At 43.6% G+C, this 12,844-nt stretch overlaps 1 protein-coding gene across 5 annotated transcripts in view; it reads left to right on the forward strand.

The window, feature by feature from the left end:
* Positions 1-11,341, forward strand: part of ptprz1a (protein tyrosine phosphatase receptor type Z1a) — a 44,481-nt gene extending 33,140 nt beyond the window's left edge. For 4 of the 5 annotated variants that reach the window (XM_023826792.2, XM_023826808.2, XM_023826817.2 and 1 more), the window contains 18 exons: positions 1,178-1,322; positions 1,987-2,078; positions 2,397-2,482; positions 3,080-3,100; positions 3,289-3,385; positions 3,611-3,693; positions 3,982-4,116; positions 4,516-4,650; positions 5,031-5,194; positions 5,421-5,556; positions 5,890-6,036; positions 6,386-6,479; positions 6,883-6,956; positions 7,039-7,167; positions 8,085-8,231; positions 8,352-8,494; positions 10,226-10,361; positions 10,491-11,341. In XM_023826792.2, coding sequence (XP_023682560.2) covers positions 1,178-1,322; positions 1,987-2,078; positions 2,397-2,482; positions 3,080-3,100; positions 3,289-3,385; positions 3,611-3,693; positions 3,982-4,116; positions 4,516-4,650; positions 5,031-5,194; positions 5,421-5,556; positions 5,890-6,036; positions 6,386-6,479; positions 6,883-6,956; positions 7,039-7,167; positions 8,085-8,231; positions 8,352-8,494; positions 10,226-10,361; positions 10,491-10,631 — 2,105 coding nt within the window. In that variant the 3' untranslated portion in view covers positions 10,632-11,341. The remainder of the gene's footprint in view (positions 1-1,177; positions 1,323-1,986; positions 2,079-2,396; positions 2,483-3,079; positions 3,101-3,288; positions 3,386-3,610; positions 3,694-3,981; positions 4,117-4,515; positions 4,651-5,030; positions 5,195-5,420; positions 5,557-5,889; positions 6,037-6,385; positions 6,480-6,882; positions 6,957-7,038; positions 7,168-8,084; positions 8,232-8,351; positions 8,495-10,225; positions 10,362-10,490) is intronic. The other variant, XM_023826801.2, reaches the window with a different exon arrangement.
* Positions 11,342-12,844: the final 1,503 nt, after the last annotated feature.

The raw sequence follows: 12,844 nt of genomic DNA on the forward strand, positions 1-12,844 counted from the left end.
AAATCCCTGCCATGACTGATGCATGATGGGTAACATAATGGAGCGTAGCCATGTGATCACTAGTCTGCTTAAAACATGCCATCAGCCATAATTATCAATGATCAGGAACTTACAATCGGCAAAGCAGCAATGAGGTGAGTGGGCCTTCAGAGTATGCTTAGCGTTTAAATCTTACACCCTCCATAATGAAATGCCAGTTAACAGAAAGGGAGAGTTTCGTAATGGTCCATTCCATTAATGCATGGCCTTATTTTTGAACCCTAATGAGTATGTGACACTTATAGGATGTGTGTGTGTTGTGGGGGGGGGTGATTTATCTTCTATCAGCATTAATGTAAAAGCATGGAGGTCCACAGTAACATAATTATTTTTCTTAATTTTTTAACTGCTCTTTGAAAATATTTGTTATTGTTTACGCTTAACAGAAAATGGATGAATGGATGGATGGATGCTTACTATTACATGCCAGTGACCAAGCACGTTAGTCATTAATAGCATTAACCAAACACTAGGTAGCAGCAGAGTTCTTCTGCTGTTGGCTGGTAGAACTTTAAGAATATGTCTGAATGGGTCAGAACATGGAGAATGTGTCTGAATAGGTCAGAACAGGGAGAATGTGTCTGAATGGGTCAGAACATGGAGAATGTGTCTGAATAGGTCAGAACAGGGAGAATGTGTCTGAATGGGTCAGAACATGGAGAATGTGTCTGAATAGGTCAGAACAGGGAGAATGTGTCTGAATGGGTCAGAACATGGACAATGTGTCTGAATAGGTCAGAACAGGGAGAATGTGTCTGAATGGGTCAGAACATGGACAATGTGTCTGAATGGGTCAGAACAGGGAGAATGTGTCTGAATGGGTCAGAACAGGGAGAATGTGTCTGAATGGGTCAGGAAGCCTCTCCCCCCTTTGTCGAGTGCTCCTTGAGTGGTGAGGTGCACCACTGTGTGGTTATGGTAGTATTGGGCTGTTATTTGTGGGTTAGAGGGCCTGTTTTGTTTTAATGTTGACTAAAAAATCCTTGGGGGACACTCTTGGTTCTCCCGCACAATTTCTGAAGGAGGTATTTCTCTGGACGTGTTATTTTTATGTCGAGGTGGTACTTTTGTCAGAGTTTTTGGAGGAGCGAGAAAGTGACGTGCGGTTGTGTTCATACCGACCCCTCATCGCCCACAGAAGCCATCAACAGCAGCCGTGAGTCCCAGGTGAGCCTGTTGGGACGGGGGGAGAAGGACAAGCGGACCGTGGTTCCCCTGGCTGTGGTGTCCTCGCTCACCATCCTCTGTCTGATGGTGCTACTGACAATCCTCATCTACTGGAGGTAATCCCAGCATGGGGTGTGTGCCAACATCATCCCTCAGCCAGGCCATAGCAAGCTGGACTTCAGCGATGCTAAATTTCTGGGCCTCTGGAAAAGAACAGAGCATGACTTCTCTGAAAAGCACATATGTATTTTTGGAATATTTATATGTTGTTGGCCAGGGCAGGATTACAGGAGAGGAATGTTGGGTCGCTGGACCTCTTGTGAATTGTCCATCACTCTGGAGGACAAGATGATTTTATCAGTTATATAAATGGGAGAACTTCAGAGAACTTGGAATTCACAGCTATTTACATCACCAGAGTCTTGGAAACTTTGTTCATGTTTTCTGTGTTTTCCTCAGGCTTTCCTGCTTAGTAATCAATTTGATGATTAACAACCTTGAGCATCACCTAGAGATTTTTTAAATGCACATGTGTTAATAAGGTAGTAAATATTTGCAATTTTAATGTCTGTAAGACATAACTGTAGCTTCATTGTGGTGTTTGTGATCAGATGAAAACACGGCACTTCTGGGTTTTCTCCACGTATAATGTTGTCTTCCGCTCCCTTGACACTAGAGTCTGGTGTTTGATGTGAAAGACAGAGGATCCAGTGCTATTGGAGACGATTCAGAATAGAACCTTGGAAGTGACCTTCCTCAAAAGTGACCTTTGTTTTACAGGAAGTGCTTCCAGACGGCTCACTTCTATATTGAGGACAATATGTCCCCCCGGGTTATCTCCACCCCGCCAACGCCCCTGCTGACAGCCGCAGGTACCACACGCACGCCCCTGCTGACAGCCGCAGGTACCACACACACGCCTCTGCTGACAGCCGCAGGTACCACACACACGCCCCTGCTGACAGCCGCAGGTACCACACACACGCCCCTGCTGACAGCCGCAGGTACCACACGCACGCCCCTGCTGACAGCCGCAGGTACCACACACATGCCCCTGGCTTCTGCTTATAAACATGCTGCATAAATCAGAATAATCAGGAAAGTACAATGTTCGGACGTGCACAGGTTTCTCTAAGCTCGTCATTAACCTTGAAATCTCATTCCACCTCTTGATCTCTCCCTCTTTTTAGATGATCATGAACCTCTGTCTTTGAAGCAGTTTGTCAAACATGCAGCAGATCTCTACAACACAATCGGTTTCTCCCAAGAGTTTGAGGTGAGGATTGAATTGCCAGTGGCCTGCACCGATCCCCCACTGTCCTCGTGGTACCAAGATGGCAGTGGTACTGGTTTTTGACTGTAAATTGGTACCAAGGTTTCATTTCTCACCCTCTACTGACACGTTAGTACCTAGCACACTGGGATTGCTATACATATTTTAAAAGCAGCTCATTTTTATTTCAGTACCAAGAACAATCCATTTTCCTTTTAAAATGGCTCAGATTGTAGTTGGGTCATGAGCTGCATTGGGTTCTGTGATTGATTTTTGAATTGGAAAGCTAAGTTATAAATGTGCGCGTGGGTGGTGCAGCCGTTCACGCTGATTCCGGATGGCTCTCTTGCTTGTGGTCCCCATAATGTCGGCTAGCATGGCATCAGTGCAGGCAAAGGCATGCTGGGTAGCCGTCGGCTATCCCGCTCGGTGGCGCGCGGATGCATGAGCCCACGCGCTGCGTTGCTAAGGTCCATTTAGCGCATGGATGACTGCCTTGATTTCTGCACTAATATTCCTCATGAAGATGCCGTGTGCCATTTTGTTCGGTGGCCATCCTGGAGTTCATTGCTGTGCTCTCTGCATTCTCACTCTCATTAGATATTGAAAGAGTCTTACCAGGTAAGGCACCCTTACTTTTTTTTTTAATCACCATTCCATTATAGCTTTAGTCAGTCGCATGTGCATGTCTGTCTCGTGCCTCCTCGCCTGCTCTGTTCTCGCACGACCCTGGGATCACGTTGCCATGCGGGGGCCAAACTTTGCCGGAGCCTAATGGGTCCGCCGACTGACTGATCCTATCTTTGCAGGAGATCCAGTCATGCACCGTTGATCTGGGAATCACATCGGACCACTCTACTCATCCAGACAACAAGAACAAGAACCGATACATAAACATCTTAGCCTGTGAGTTCCATAGAACTTACTTATTGCTCACTACAACCCTCATATTACTTATTGCTCACTACAACCCTCATATTACTTATTGCTCACTACAACCCTCATATTACTTATTGCTCACTACAACCCTCATATTACTTATTGCTCACTACAACCCTCATATTACTTATTGCTCACTATAACTGTCATAACTTATGTAATACCTAATGTCACCCACCGCTGTTGCTTCAGATGACCACAGTCGAGTCAGACTCTCAGCCAGCACCGACAAAGACGGCAAAGGCGGAGACTACATTAACGCTAACTATGTTGACGTAAGTTGCCAGCCACTCTGTTTATACTGTGCAGTCATATAACAAGATTTTATTACATGGAAGTATGTGTTTATACTTGCATTGTGATTGTGATCAAGTTTTGAAAACACAAGTTATGTCTGTTTTTGCCCCTAAGGAGTTTCACCATGTATAATAACGATAATAGAAAATATGTTTTGTCCTCTGAGCTTCCTCCTGGCCACGGGCCGATTTCGGCCGATAGTTGGTGGTTTTTACCTGGAATTTGTGACATTGAGGGAGGGTACTGAGCCGCCCTTGACCCCGCAGGGCTTCGACACGCCCAGGGCCTACATCGCCGCCCAGGGTCCCCTCAAGTCCAGCACGGAGGATTTCTGGAGGATGGTCTGGGAGCAGAACGTGGGTGTGATTGTCATGATCACCAACTTGGTGGAGAAGGGAAGGGTGAGTGTTTATTAGCTTATCATTATTATTATTATTATTATTATTATTATTATTGCTATATTGCAGCATCATAGATAGATGCCTCAAAAGTTAATACACAGTAGTATTAAAAGAAAAGAGAAAGCTGACAGACACCAATGACAGCAACTTCTGTGATGCATGTAGAACAAACTCTAATGCCAATGTTGTTACTGTAGCAGTTCAACTCATGTGTGCTGCTAATCTTTACGTTATAATCCATAAGCTCTAGGCTACCCTCGCTACCACCCTGTTGCGCCTTTGCAGCTTGTTAGCCCCGGGCCGATCTGTTGGTATCTTGTCATTGTTTCCGAAGTAAGGGAGGCCGTGGGGGTGATGGGAAGGTGACGAGGTAATTCAATGGGACTCTGTGTTCCACAGAGGAAGTGTGACCAGTACTGGCCGCTGGAGAGCCAGGAGGAATACGGCTATTTTCTTGTGACCTTGAAGAGCACCAGAGTCCAGGCCTACTGCACCCTCCGGACATTCACTCTGAGGAACCTCAATGTCAAGAAGGTCTGCGTCACCATAGATGTATATTTTTATGTTTTATTTGTTTAGCAGGAGTTTTTATTCAAAGCGACATGCAACTGAGAAAGTGGGGTCATGCAGTCCCCGGGGCAATTGAGGGCCCGACAGAGAAATCACTCGACCGCCCCTGAGATTTGAACCAGCGACCCCCCAGACATGGGCACAGCCCCCTACCACACTGAGCCACACACCGACCCCTTAAGGGTCGGAAATGTCTTGTAAATACAATTTACAATTTATTTGAAAAATATTTCAGTTTATGTTTCAGTTTCTTCCTATTCATGTTTGAGCTGTTAAAAAGATCTAGCATCGATCTGTCCTGAGCTGTCAAGTGGATTCTAATTCCATTTCTCCTGTTGCCCCAGGGTTCACTAAAGGGGCGGGGTCACGAGCGGACTGTGGTGCAGTACCACTACACCCAGTGGCCAGACATGGGCGTCCCGGAATACACACTCCCCGTGCTCAGCTTTGTGCGGAAGTCATCTCAGGCCAGAACTGCTGATATGGGCCCCGTGGTGGTTCACTGCAGGTAGGATGGGGTCACCCCTCTCCCTCCGAAGTCATTTGGGTGTTTTGCTGCTATGGTCGCTGTTTATGAGAATCGATTGATGATTCTACCTCGAGACACGTCTGGGAGAGCCAGCAGATTTTGAATTTACACGGTAAAGACTAAGAAGGCCATCTTGGTCATTTGGAAAGGGATCACATCGACACAAACAAGGGGGACGCTGCTCTGTTTTCTCTCGTTTTATTAGTGCCGGTGTGGGCAGAACAGGCACATACATCGTCCTGGACAGCATGTTACAGCAGATCAAGGAGCGTGGAACCGTCAACGTCCTGGGATTCCTCAAGCACATACGGACACAGAGGAACTACCTGGTGCAGACTGAGGTGAGAGTAAAGCCAGAGTTCAATTACCTATAAGCCAAAATCTATAACAAGCACAGGAAACTAATTGCAGGAATGAAATGATCCTTATGAGATCACAGTGTCCCCAGTGTGAAGCAGCAATGACAGTTCATAACTGCATAAAATACATATCATCTTAAAATATATAGGCAAAAGTCCAAAAACTCTATTCTCTAGTTGTTATTGTTTTGCTGAGTTTAAATAACAAGTAGTGTGTATATATAAGGACCAAAATTCACCCTTCGGCGTGGGACACTTTTAATATGACTCAGACAAAGTAGAAGATCCTAAGGCTGTTTGGTTACCTCCCTCCAGGAGCAGTACGTGTTCATCCATGATGCTCTGGTAGAGGCCATTCTCAGCAAGGAGACGGAGGTGTTCTCCACCCACATCCACAGCTACGTCAGCGACCTTCTGAGCCCAAGGCCATCCAGCAAGTCTCAGCTGGACAAGCAATTCAAGGTAAAGTTCTGAGTAAAACTTAAATATCTGTGGAGACCTTATATGCATGTCTGTAGGCTAATCAGTACTGAAAATATAAGCAGGAGAAGAGGAAAAATATATGCACAAGCACGTAATCAGTGCAGGGAGTCTTACATAGGTTCTGATCACTTTTTAGAAATTAATTTATGATATTTTTCAAAACAGTAGAACAGAAACCTCAGAAAAGCGTAACTGGCTTTGTGTATGGAAAGATGGTAGATCGCGTAGATTGCAGTAGATTCGCAGTACAACAGTTAACAACCATACTGTGTGTGTCCAGCGTTTAGTGTGCATCTGTACACTGGAGTAAAATATCATGTGTTTGCAGTTGGTAACGCAGTTCGATGCTAAAGGATGCGACTACTCAGTAGCTCTGAAGGATGGCAATAGAGAGAAGAACAGAAACGTATCTCTCATACCTGGTGAGCATCAGCACTGTTACCCTCTAATCACACAGCATTTACCTACATGTGTGTAGACATCCATATCAATCAGTTTCAGTCTGCTTCCTTCCAAGGGTTTTTCCTACTAGGGAGTTTTTCCAATCCACTGCTGCCTCTGGCTTACTGTCTGGGGACTTTGGGTTGGGATGTCGTAACGCGATTTGAAACAATGTCATTTTGTGAAAAGGCACTATACAGAAATAAATGTATCGATTTTGATTTAATTTCTTTCTACAAAAGCCTATTCACTTACAGGACCTATTTATTGCTGTTCTTTAATGATATTTCCTTAAGTTTGAAATAATGTTTTAAATAATACAGTTGGATTATACATACTAGCGTAACTACAGAATAGTTTGACGGCCGTAAATTTGTGTTGCAGTGGAGAGGTCCAGAGTGTATCTGTCTCCAGTGACAGGAGAGACTTCAGACTACATCAATGCCTCTTACATTATGGTGAGGAACTTTTCCCAGAAACCCCCGAGTGGCTAGAGGTTATACCACGTCACAGCACTGAGGTGTAATGCTTATGTTTCAGGGCTACAACCAGAGCAATGAGTTCATCCTTACCCAGAACCCACTGCCCAGCACCACCAAGGACTTCTGGAGAATGGTGTGGGATCACAATGCCCAGATCATTGTTTCACTGCCAGACACTCAGAGCATGGTAATTAATTATTGCTGTAATGCAGTGGTTCCCAACCCGGTACTCGGGGAACCCCAGACAGTCTGAGTTTTTTCTCTTGACCAGTTCCCTCCCAGCTCCTGGTGATGTGCACCAGGGCCGGAGTGGCCAATCACAAGACTCTGGAGAATTTCTGGTGGACTACTTATCTGTTGTCAAATATTTTATTTCTGACCGGCACGAGTTTAAAACTCACCTGTGTGATCGCTTGGGCGCAGTGCGCAGCTGCAGAGGTGCTACAGCTAATCGCTTGCTATTGCTAATCAATGGAAGTTTCTCAAACACTAGATGATGAAGGTACCAGGCAGGGCTGACTGCTTAAACAGCTCAATATTTATTATTTATTTGTTTCTTCAGTGTCAACAATACACTTATCAGGATAAGAAGAATGGAACTGTGGCATTTTTTTTAATCAAAGATCCACCTGAATGAATTCAAAATGGCCTGGCTTTGGGCATAGAGCTCCTGGGCTGAAGATCAGTCCGACTCCGTGCCTGAAGTGGCATCACAAACAGCGCTGTAATCTCCATGTGCTCTAAATAAACCGTAATGAATGAAACTACTGAGAATCTAAAGCATTCATCCTCAAGGGCATACTGTACCTTTAGGTTGAGCAATGTGGGGGGGGGGATTCAGGTTTCCACCCATTTAAAGGGGTCCTGGGGGTTGTATTGACTGGGTTTGATTATTGGAGGGAGTTACAACCACCCATAATTTACACCCATGTTCATCCTAATAGTACTACCATAATGTACTAATAATATGGAGTCTTCATCTTAATTGATGATAATACCGAACTGTAACACAGGAAGTGTTGTGTGTGCTGTGTTCTGTTATTGGTAGATGGTTTGTAGCTCAGCTGAAGGGAACTTATGGAAAACACTTTCTCATTTTCTCAGGCTGAAGAAGAGGCATTTTATTGGCCCAACAAAGAGCAACCAATCAGCTGTGAGATGTTCACAGTCACCTTCACAGGAGAGGATCATTTGTGCCTATCTAATGAGGAGATGCTAGTGGTGCAGGACTTCATCCTTGAAGCCACACAGGTAGGATTAGTCTTACTAACTACTCACATGAGCCCAGTTTAGGACTGAGGACCGGACGGAGCATTTTTGTAGGAACAAAAACCTTTAAACGTTGTTTAAAATGGGTTCTGTGCCCTGCAGGATGACTACGCGCTGGAGGTGCGGCAGTACCGTGCGCCGAGGTGGCCCAACCCGGACAGTCCCATCAGTAACACCTTTGAGTTGGTCAACATCATCAGAGAGGAGAGTGGGTCTCGAGACGGCCCTGTGGTAGTCCATGACCAGTAAGACACATTCTTCCAGATTAATGATGATTATAATTTTTTGATTCCCATGGGGAAGTTCTCCTTTTGCCTCCCCCACCTTGATCTCCAGAGGTGAGAGCAAACTTGGCTGCAAAGGGGCAGCCATCTGTAGCAGCCCCCAGGGAGTTAAGGACCTACAGACATGCTGAGGCTGGGCTTGAACTGGCAACCTTTTGATCTTGGGCACTGAGTCTTAGCCAACTGAGCCACATAAGAACATAAAAAATTTACAAATGAGAGGAGGACATCCGGCCCGTCAAGCTCGTTTTGGGGAGAACTTAACTAATAGCTCAGAGTTGTTAAAATCTTATCTAGCTCTGATTTAAAGGAACCCAGGGTTTTAGCTTCCGCTACACTAGCAGGAAGACTATTCCATACTCTAACTACACGCTGTGTAAAGAAGTGCTTCCTCAAATTCATTTTTAAATGTTCTCCTGCTAATTTCCACTTATGGTCACAAGTTCTAGTATTTAAACTAATATTGGTGTAGCCATTTGGCTGAACAGCATCCAGACCTGTTAGAATCTTATATACCTGGATCATGTCCCCCCTAAGTCTCCTTTGCTCGAGGCTAAACAGATTCAGCTCAGCTAACCTCTCCTCATAAGACATTCCTCTAAGACCAGGAATCATTCTCGTAGCCCTACATTGCACCCTTTCCAAGGCAGCAATGTCCTTTTTAAGAGAGATGTGACCCAACATCCTATTGGCCTTTTTTTATTGCTTCCCCATGCTGGCGAGAGTGGGACATGGAAGCATCAACATACACACCGAGGTCTTTCTCATAATCACATGTTGCTTCAAAGTGTGCCAGTCATCTGAACATAAATCAGAGGAGTTAATTCATTCAGTAATAGAACATGTTGTTCTAAAATCCAAAGACTCACACAAGCTGCTGCTGATGATTTTTTCCCATTCATTTGATGTTTACATTTCCAAGAGGCAGAATTGCATTTAGTCATTTTCGACGGCCTTGTGGTTTCAGCAGCAAGTAAATTTTTTTTTTTCCCGTCGCAATATCTCTAGGCGGCGCCGACCTCGTTATTCCCAGCTTTGAGGGGGGGGCTCTTCAGCTCCTCCACTGTCTGGAAACCAGTAGGCTGCGGGTGTTGCTGCCTGGGGAGTTTTGCCATGACCTTGTGTCAAGTAAAAGAAGCAAGAATGAGAGGAAATGAGGGAACAGTGTTAACTAGGGGCCGAGGGCTACGAGCTGATAATATTTCTTATTCAGCTAAAGTTAAGTTGCCTCACATATTAATTAAAACAATTTAGCTGTATAAATGGATAACCTTATATTGGATTAGATTAGAAGTAAAGTTCCTTGCTGAAGCATACAGCATCAGAGTCCCTCCCTGTTGGTCGACTCAGGTCTTTGGACTGTACCTGACTTTCTCTGGTAGTATCCAGGATTCCAGGTTGTCATCCTAACCCTAACCCTAATCCTAACCCTAACCCTAACCCCCACTTTAGGATTCAGGGGATTTGGTGGTTTTATTGTCATCTGTTCAAGTGCAGTAAAGTACTTGCCTATAGCGAATAACAGAATAGTGAGAACAATCATGTACAATATTCATTCAATATATGCAGTAACATAGATGTAGGACAACAATGTGCTGAGGTAAAAGGGACAGTAAATGAATGACAAGCTGCCAGCACTGGCACTCTGTGTTCATCAGAGGAGCTCGCTGACACACTGGCTCTCCCGGACAGGCATGGCGGTGTCACTGCTGCGACCTTCTGTGCCTTGACGACTCTGTCAAACCAGCTAGAGATGGAGAACACCATCAATGTCTATCAGGTGGCTAAGATGACCAGCCTCATGAGACCAGGAGTCTTCACTGATGTAGTGAGTTCCTCTCTCCGAATACATACGTCCCAAAAGTCCAGTGTATTCTCTATAGATATCAGTAGGTTCTGTTGTTTATAACATAGTGGGTTATAACAGAAGACAACACCAGTGTCTTTGCTGTTCCAGGATCAGTACCAATTCCTCTACAATGCAATCCTGAGCCTTGTTAGCACGAAGGAAGATGAGCGAGCGCTTCAGAGTACAGAGAACAACGGGACTGCTCTCAGCTCCAGCAACGCCGCTGAGAGTTTGGAGTCCCTTGTGTAACCATGGCAACAGACCCTCAAACCTCTCTTCTCTGAGACCGTTTCTTTTTTTTAAGAAATGCTGTGAATCCCCTTTTTTGACTTGACTTTGCTGTTGGAAATGACATGATCTTGTAATGTGTGCCTTTACATAATTCCTGTTCAACTCCTAACAGATTTTATACTAATTTTTTTTTTCAATTCACTGCTAGTTTCTCTAATTTTCCTGTTTTAGCCCTTAAAGGGAAGGGTCCATCTTTTTAATATCTTTTTATTTTCTTTTTGTAGATTTGAAAATTTGGGCATTGCTCAATTTCACACAAAGATATTGTAAATACATTGTTAGATATCCCAATGTTGAATAGGACCATTGAGTAATGTTCTAATATGTAAATACAGATAGTATTATAGTGAAGAACAATGGACCAAAACTTTATTTATACCTATAGACTTTTATATTTTACTACTGCATCATTTTCTAGTCATTCTGAAAGGTATGGCTGAATTCTAATAATTAAATGAATGGTTTTAAACAATTGATAAACATATATAGATAATTGAAATTAATGAAGCATGAATTACTGACTTTTGTTTTAGTTGCACACAGATATAATTTAACATTTAATGTGTTCACCTTAACCGGACTTTTAATCAAACAAGTTGCTTGAATTCTCCTTTGGTTAGTTGTCTTACGTCATTGTTAAAATTCAATAAAGACTAGGCTGTTTCAGAGCTGCTGGCGTTCTTAATCCGTTGACCAAACAAACAAAAAAGGAAAACGATATTCATACAAGTCATGGAGAGCAGGGATTCCAACATCATAACATTGTCTAAGTAAACATCACTATGTAATTTTCTTTTGGAGCTTTGATTAGGAAGACTGGTCTGAGATCACAAAAATCTGATTTGTGCCGACGGTTGACTCTGGTTCCTCCCAAGGTTTCTTCCTCCTAGGGAGTTTTTCCTTACCACTGCCACCTCTGCCTTGGTCTCTGGGGGCTACGGGCAGGGATGATGTAAAGCACTTTGAGATAATATAATGTTGTAGAAAAGCACTATACAAAAATAGATTTTCTAGAGCAGGGCTCTTCAATTTCAACCTTGATTCCAAATCCAAGCCTTGTTTTCAGGTACACCGGATAGTTCGTTTAATAATTACTGATCTGACTGGCAACAGAGGCTTCACACCTGGCTCACAGGTAAAGGAAGGCTGGAAAACCAGCAGGGCTCGGACCTCGAGGACCACGGTTTGAACAGCCCTGCTGTATAGTCAAGGAATAGTGTCTTTGTTTAATCTGCTTGTCCAACCATTTGTCAAATCGTTTTAAAAGAGGGGTCAAACGGAAGATCTCCAGTTGGAGAAGAACATTGCAGGGATAATGTAGAGGACTTGGAGCTTGGGTACTTCCAGATGAAAGGGAGCAAAATTTGCAGAATTTAACCCAGAGTCTGCCAAACCTCCAGCATAGTAGGTAGCTGTGTGTGTGTGTGTGTGTGTGTGTGTGTGTGTGTGCGCACGCACGCACACTGCATGCACTTTGTCTAGGCATAGAATAACCCCTGCAAAAATGATTTAATGATTAAAAATCTGTGTGGTAGTCCAGTTATTTAATCAGATAGAATGGGCAAGCTTCCAGACAATGACTTACACCATAGTAGGTCTTTAATTTGTGTTTTAAACTTTAAGTAATTACATTTCTAATTATCTTGTGCATGGTGCCCCAGATTAAATATTCTTAATTTAACTGCTATGTGCTTTCGAGGGACAAGTTTTAAAAAAAAAAAAAAACGGAATTAATTTTTTCACAATGCATACAAGGGAACCATCGACAACTTTGCTTTTATTTACAATGCTGTAGTAACAGATATAAAACCAGTATATTTAATAAATATTGGTGTTTAATAAAATAGTATCATTTGATCAGCTAGGACATGAATATATTTAAATATTCTGCATCTTATCCTCACATGCTTGATTTGCAAAATCTGATCTCTCATACGGTAGAAATTAATTCTTGGAAAAAGACTTGCCCTCCTTGAAAGACATTTCTCCTATTCAGAACAAATGCTGCAGTACTGTTATGTTAATGTACTGGAATGTTTACCTGTAGTGTTATGGAGCAGCAGAGGGTTTTGCGATGAATTCTAAATGCTTGCAGTTCCTTAAGCATTAACCTTTTAGACCCAAGCATGCATGCCACCCCCCCGTTCTAAGCTGCTCACCTGTAACCCTGC

The sequence above is a fragment of the Paramormyrops kingsleyae genome, chromosome 1 (assembly GCF_048594095.1).
Source record: "Paramormyrops kingsleyae isolate MSU_618 chromosome 1, PKINGS_0.4, whole genome shotgun sequence".
Taxonomy (NCBI): Eukaryota; Metazoa; Chordata; class Actinopteri; order Osteoglossiformes; family Mormyridae; genus Paramormyrops; species Paramormyrops kingsleyae.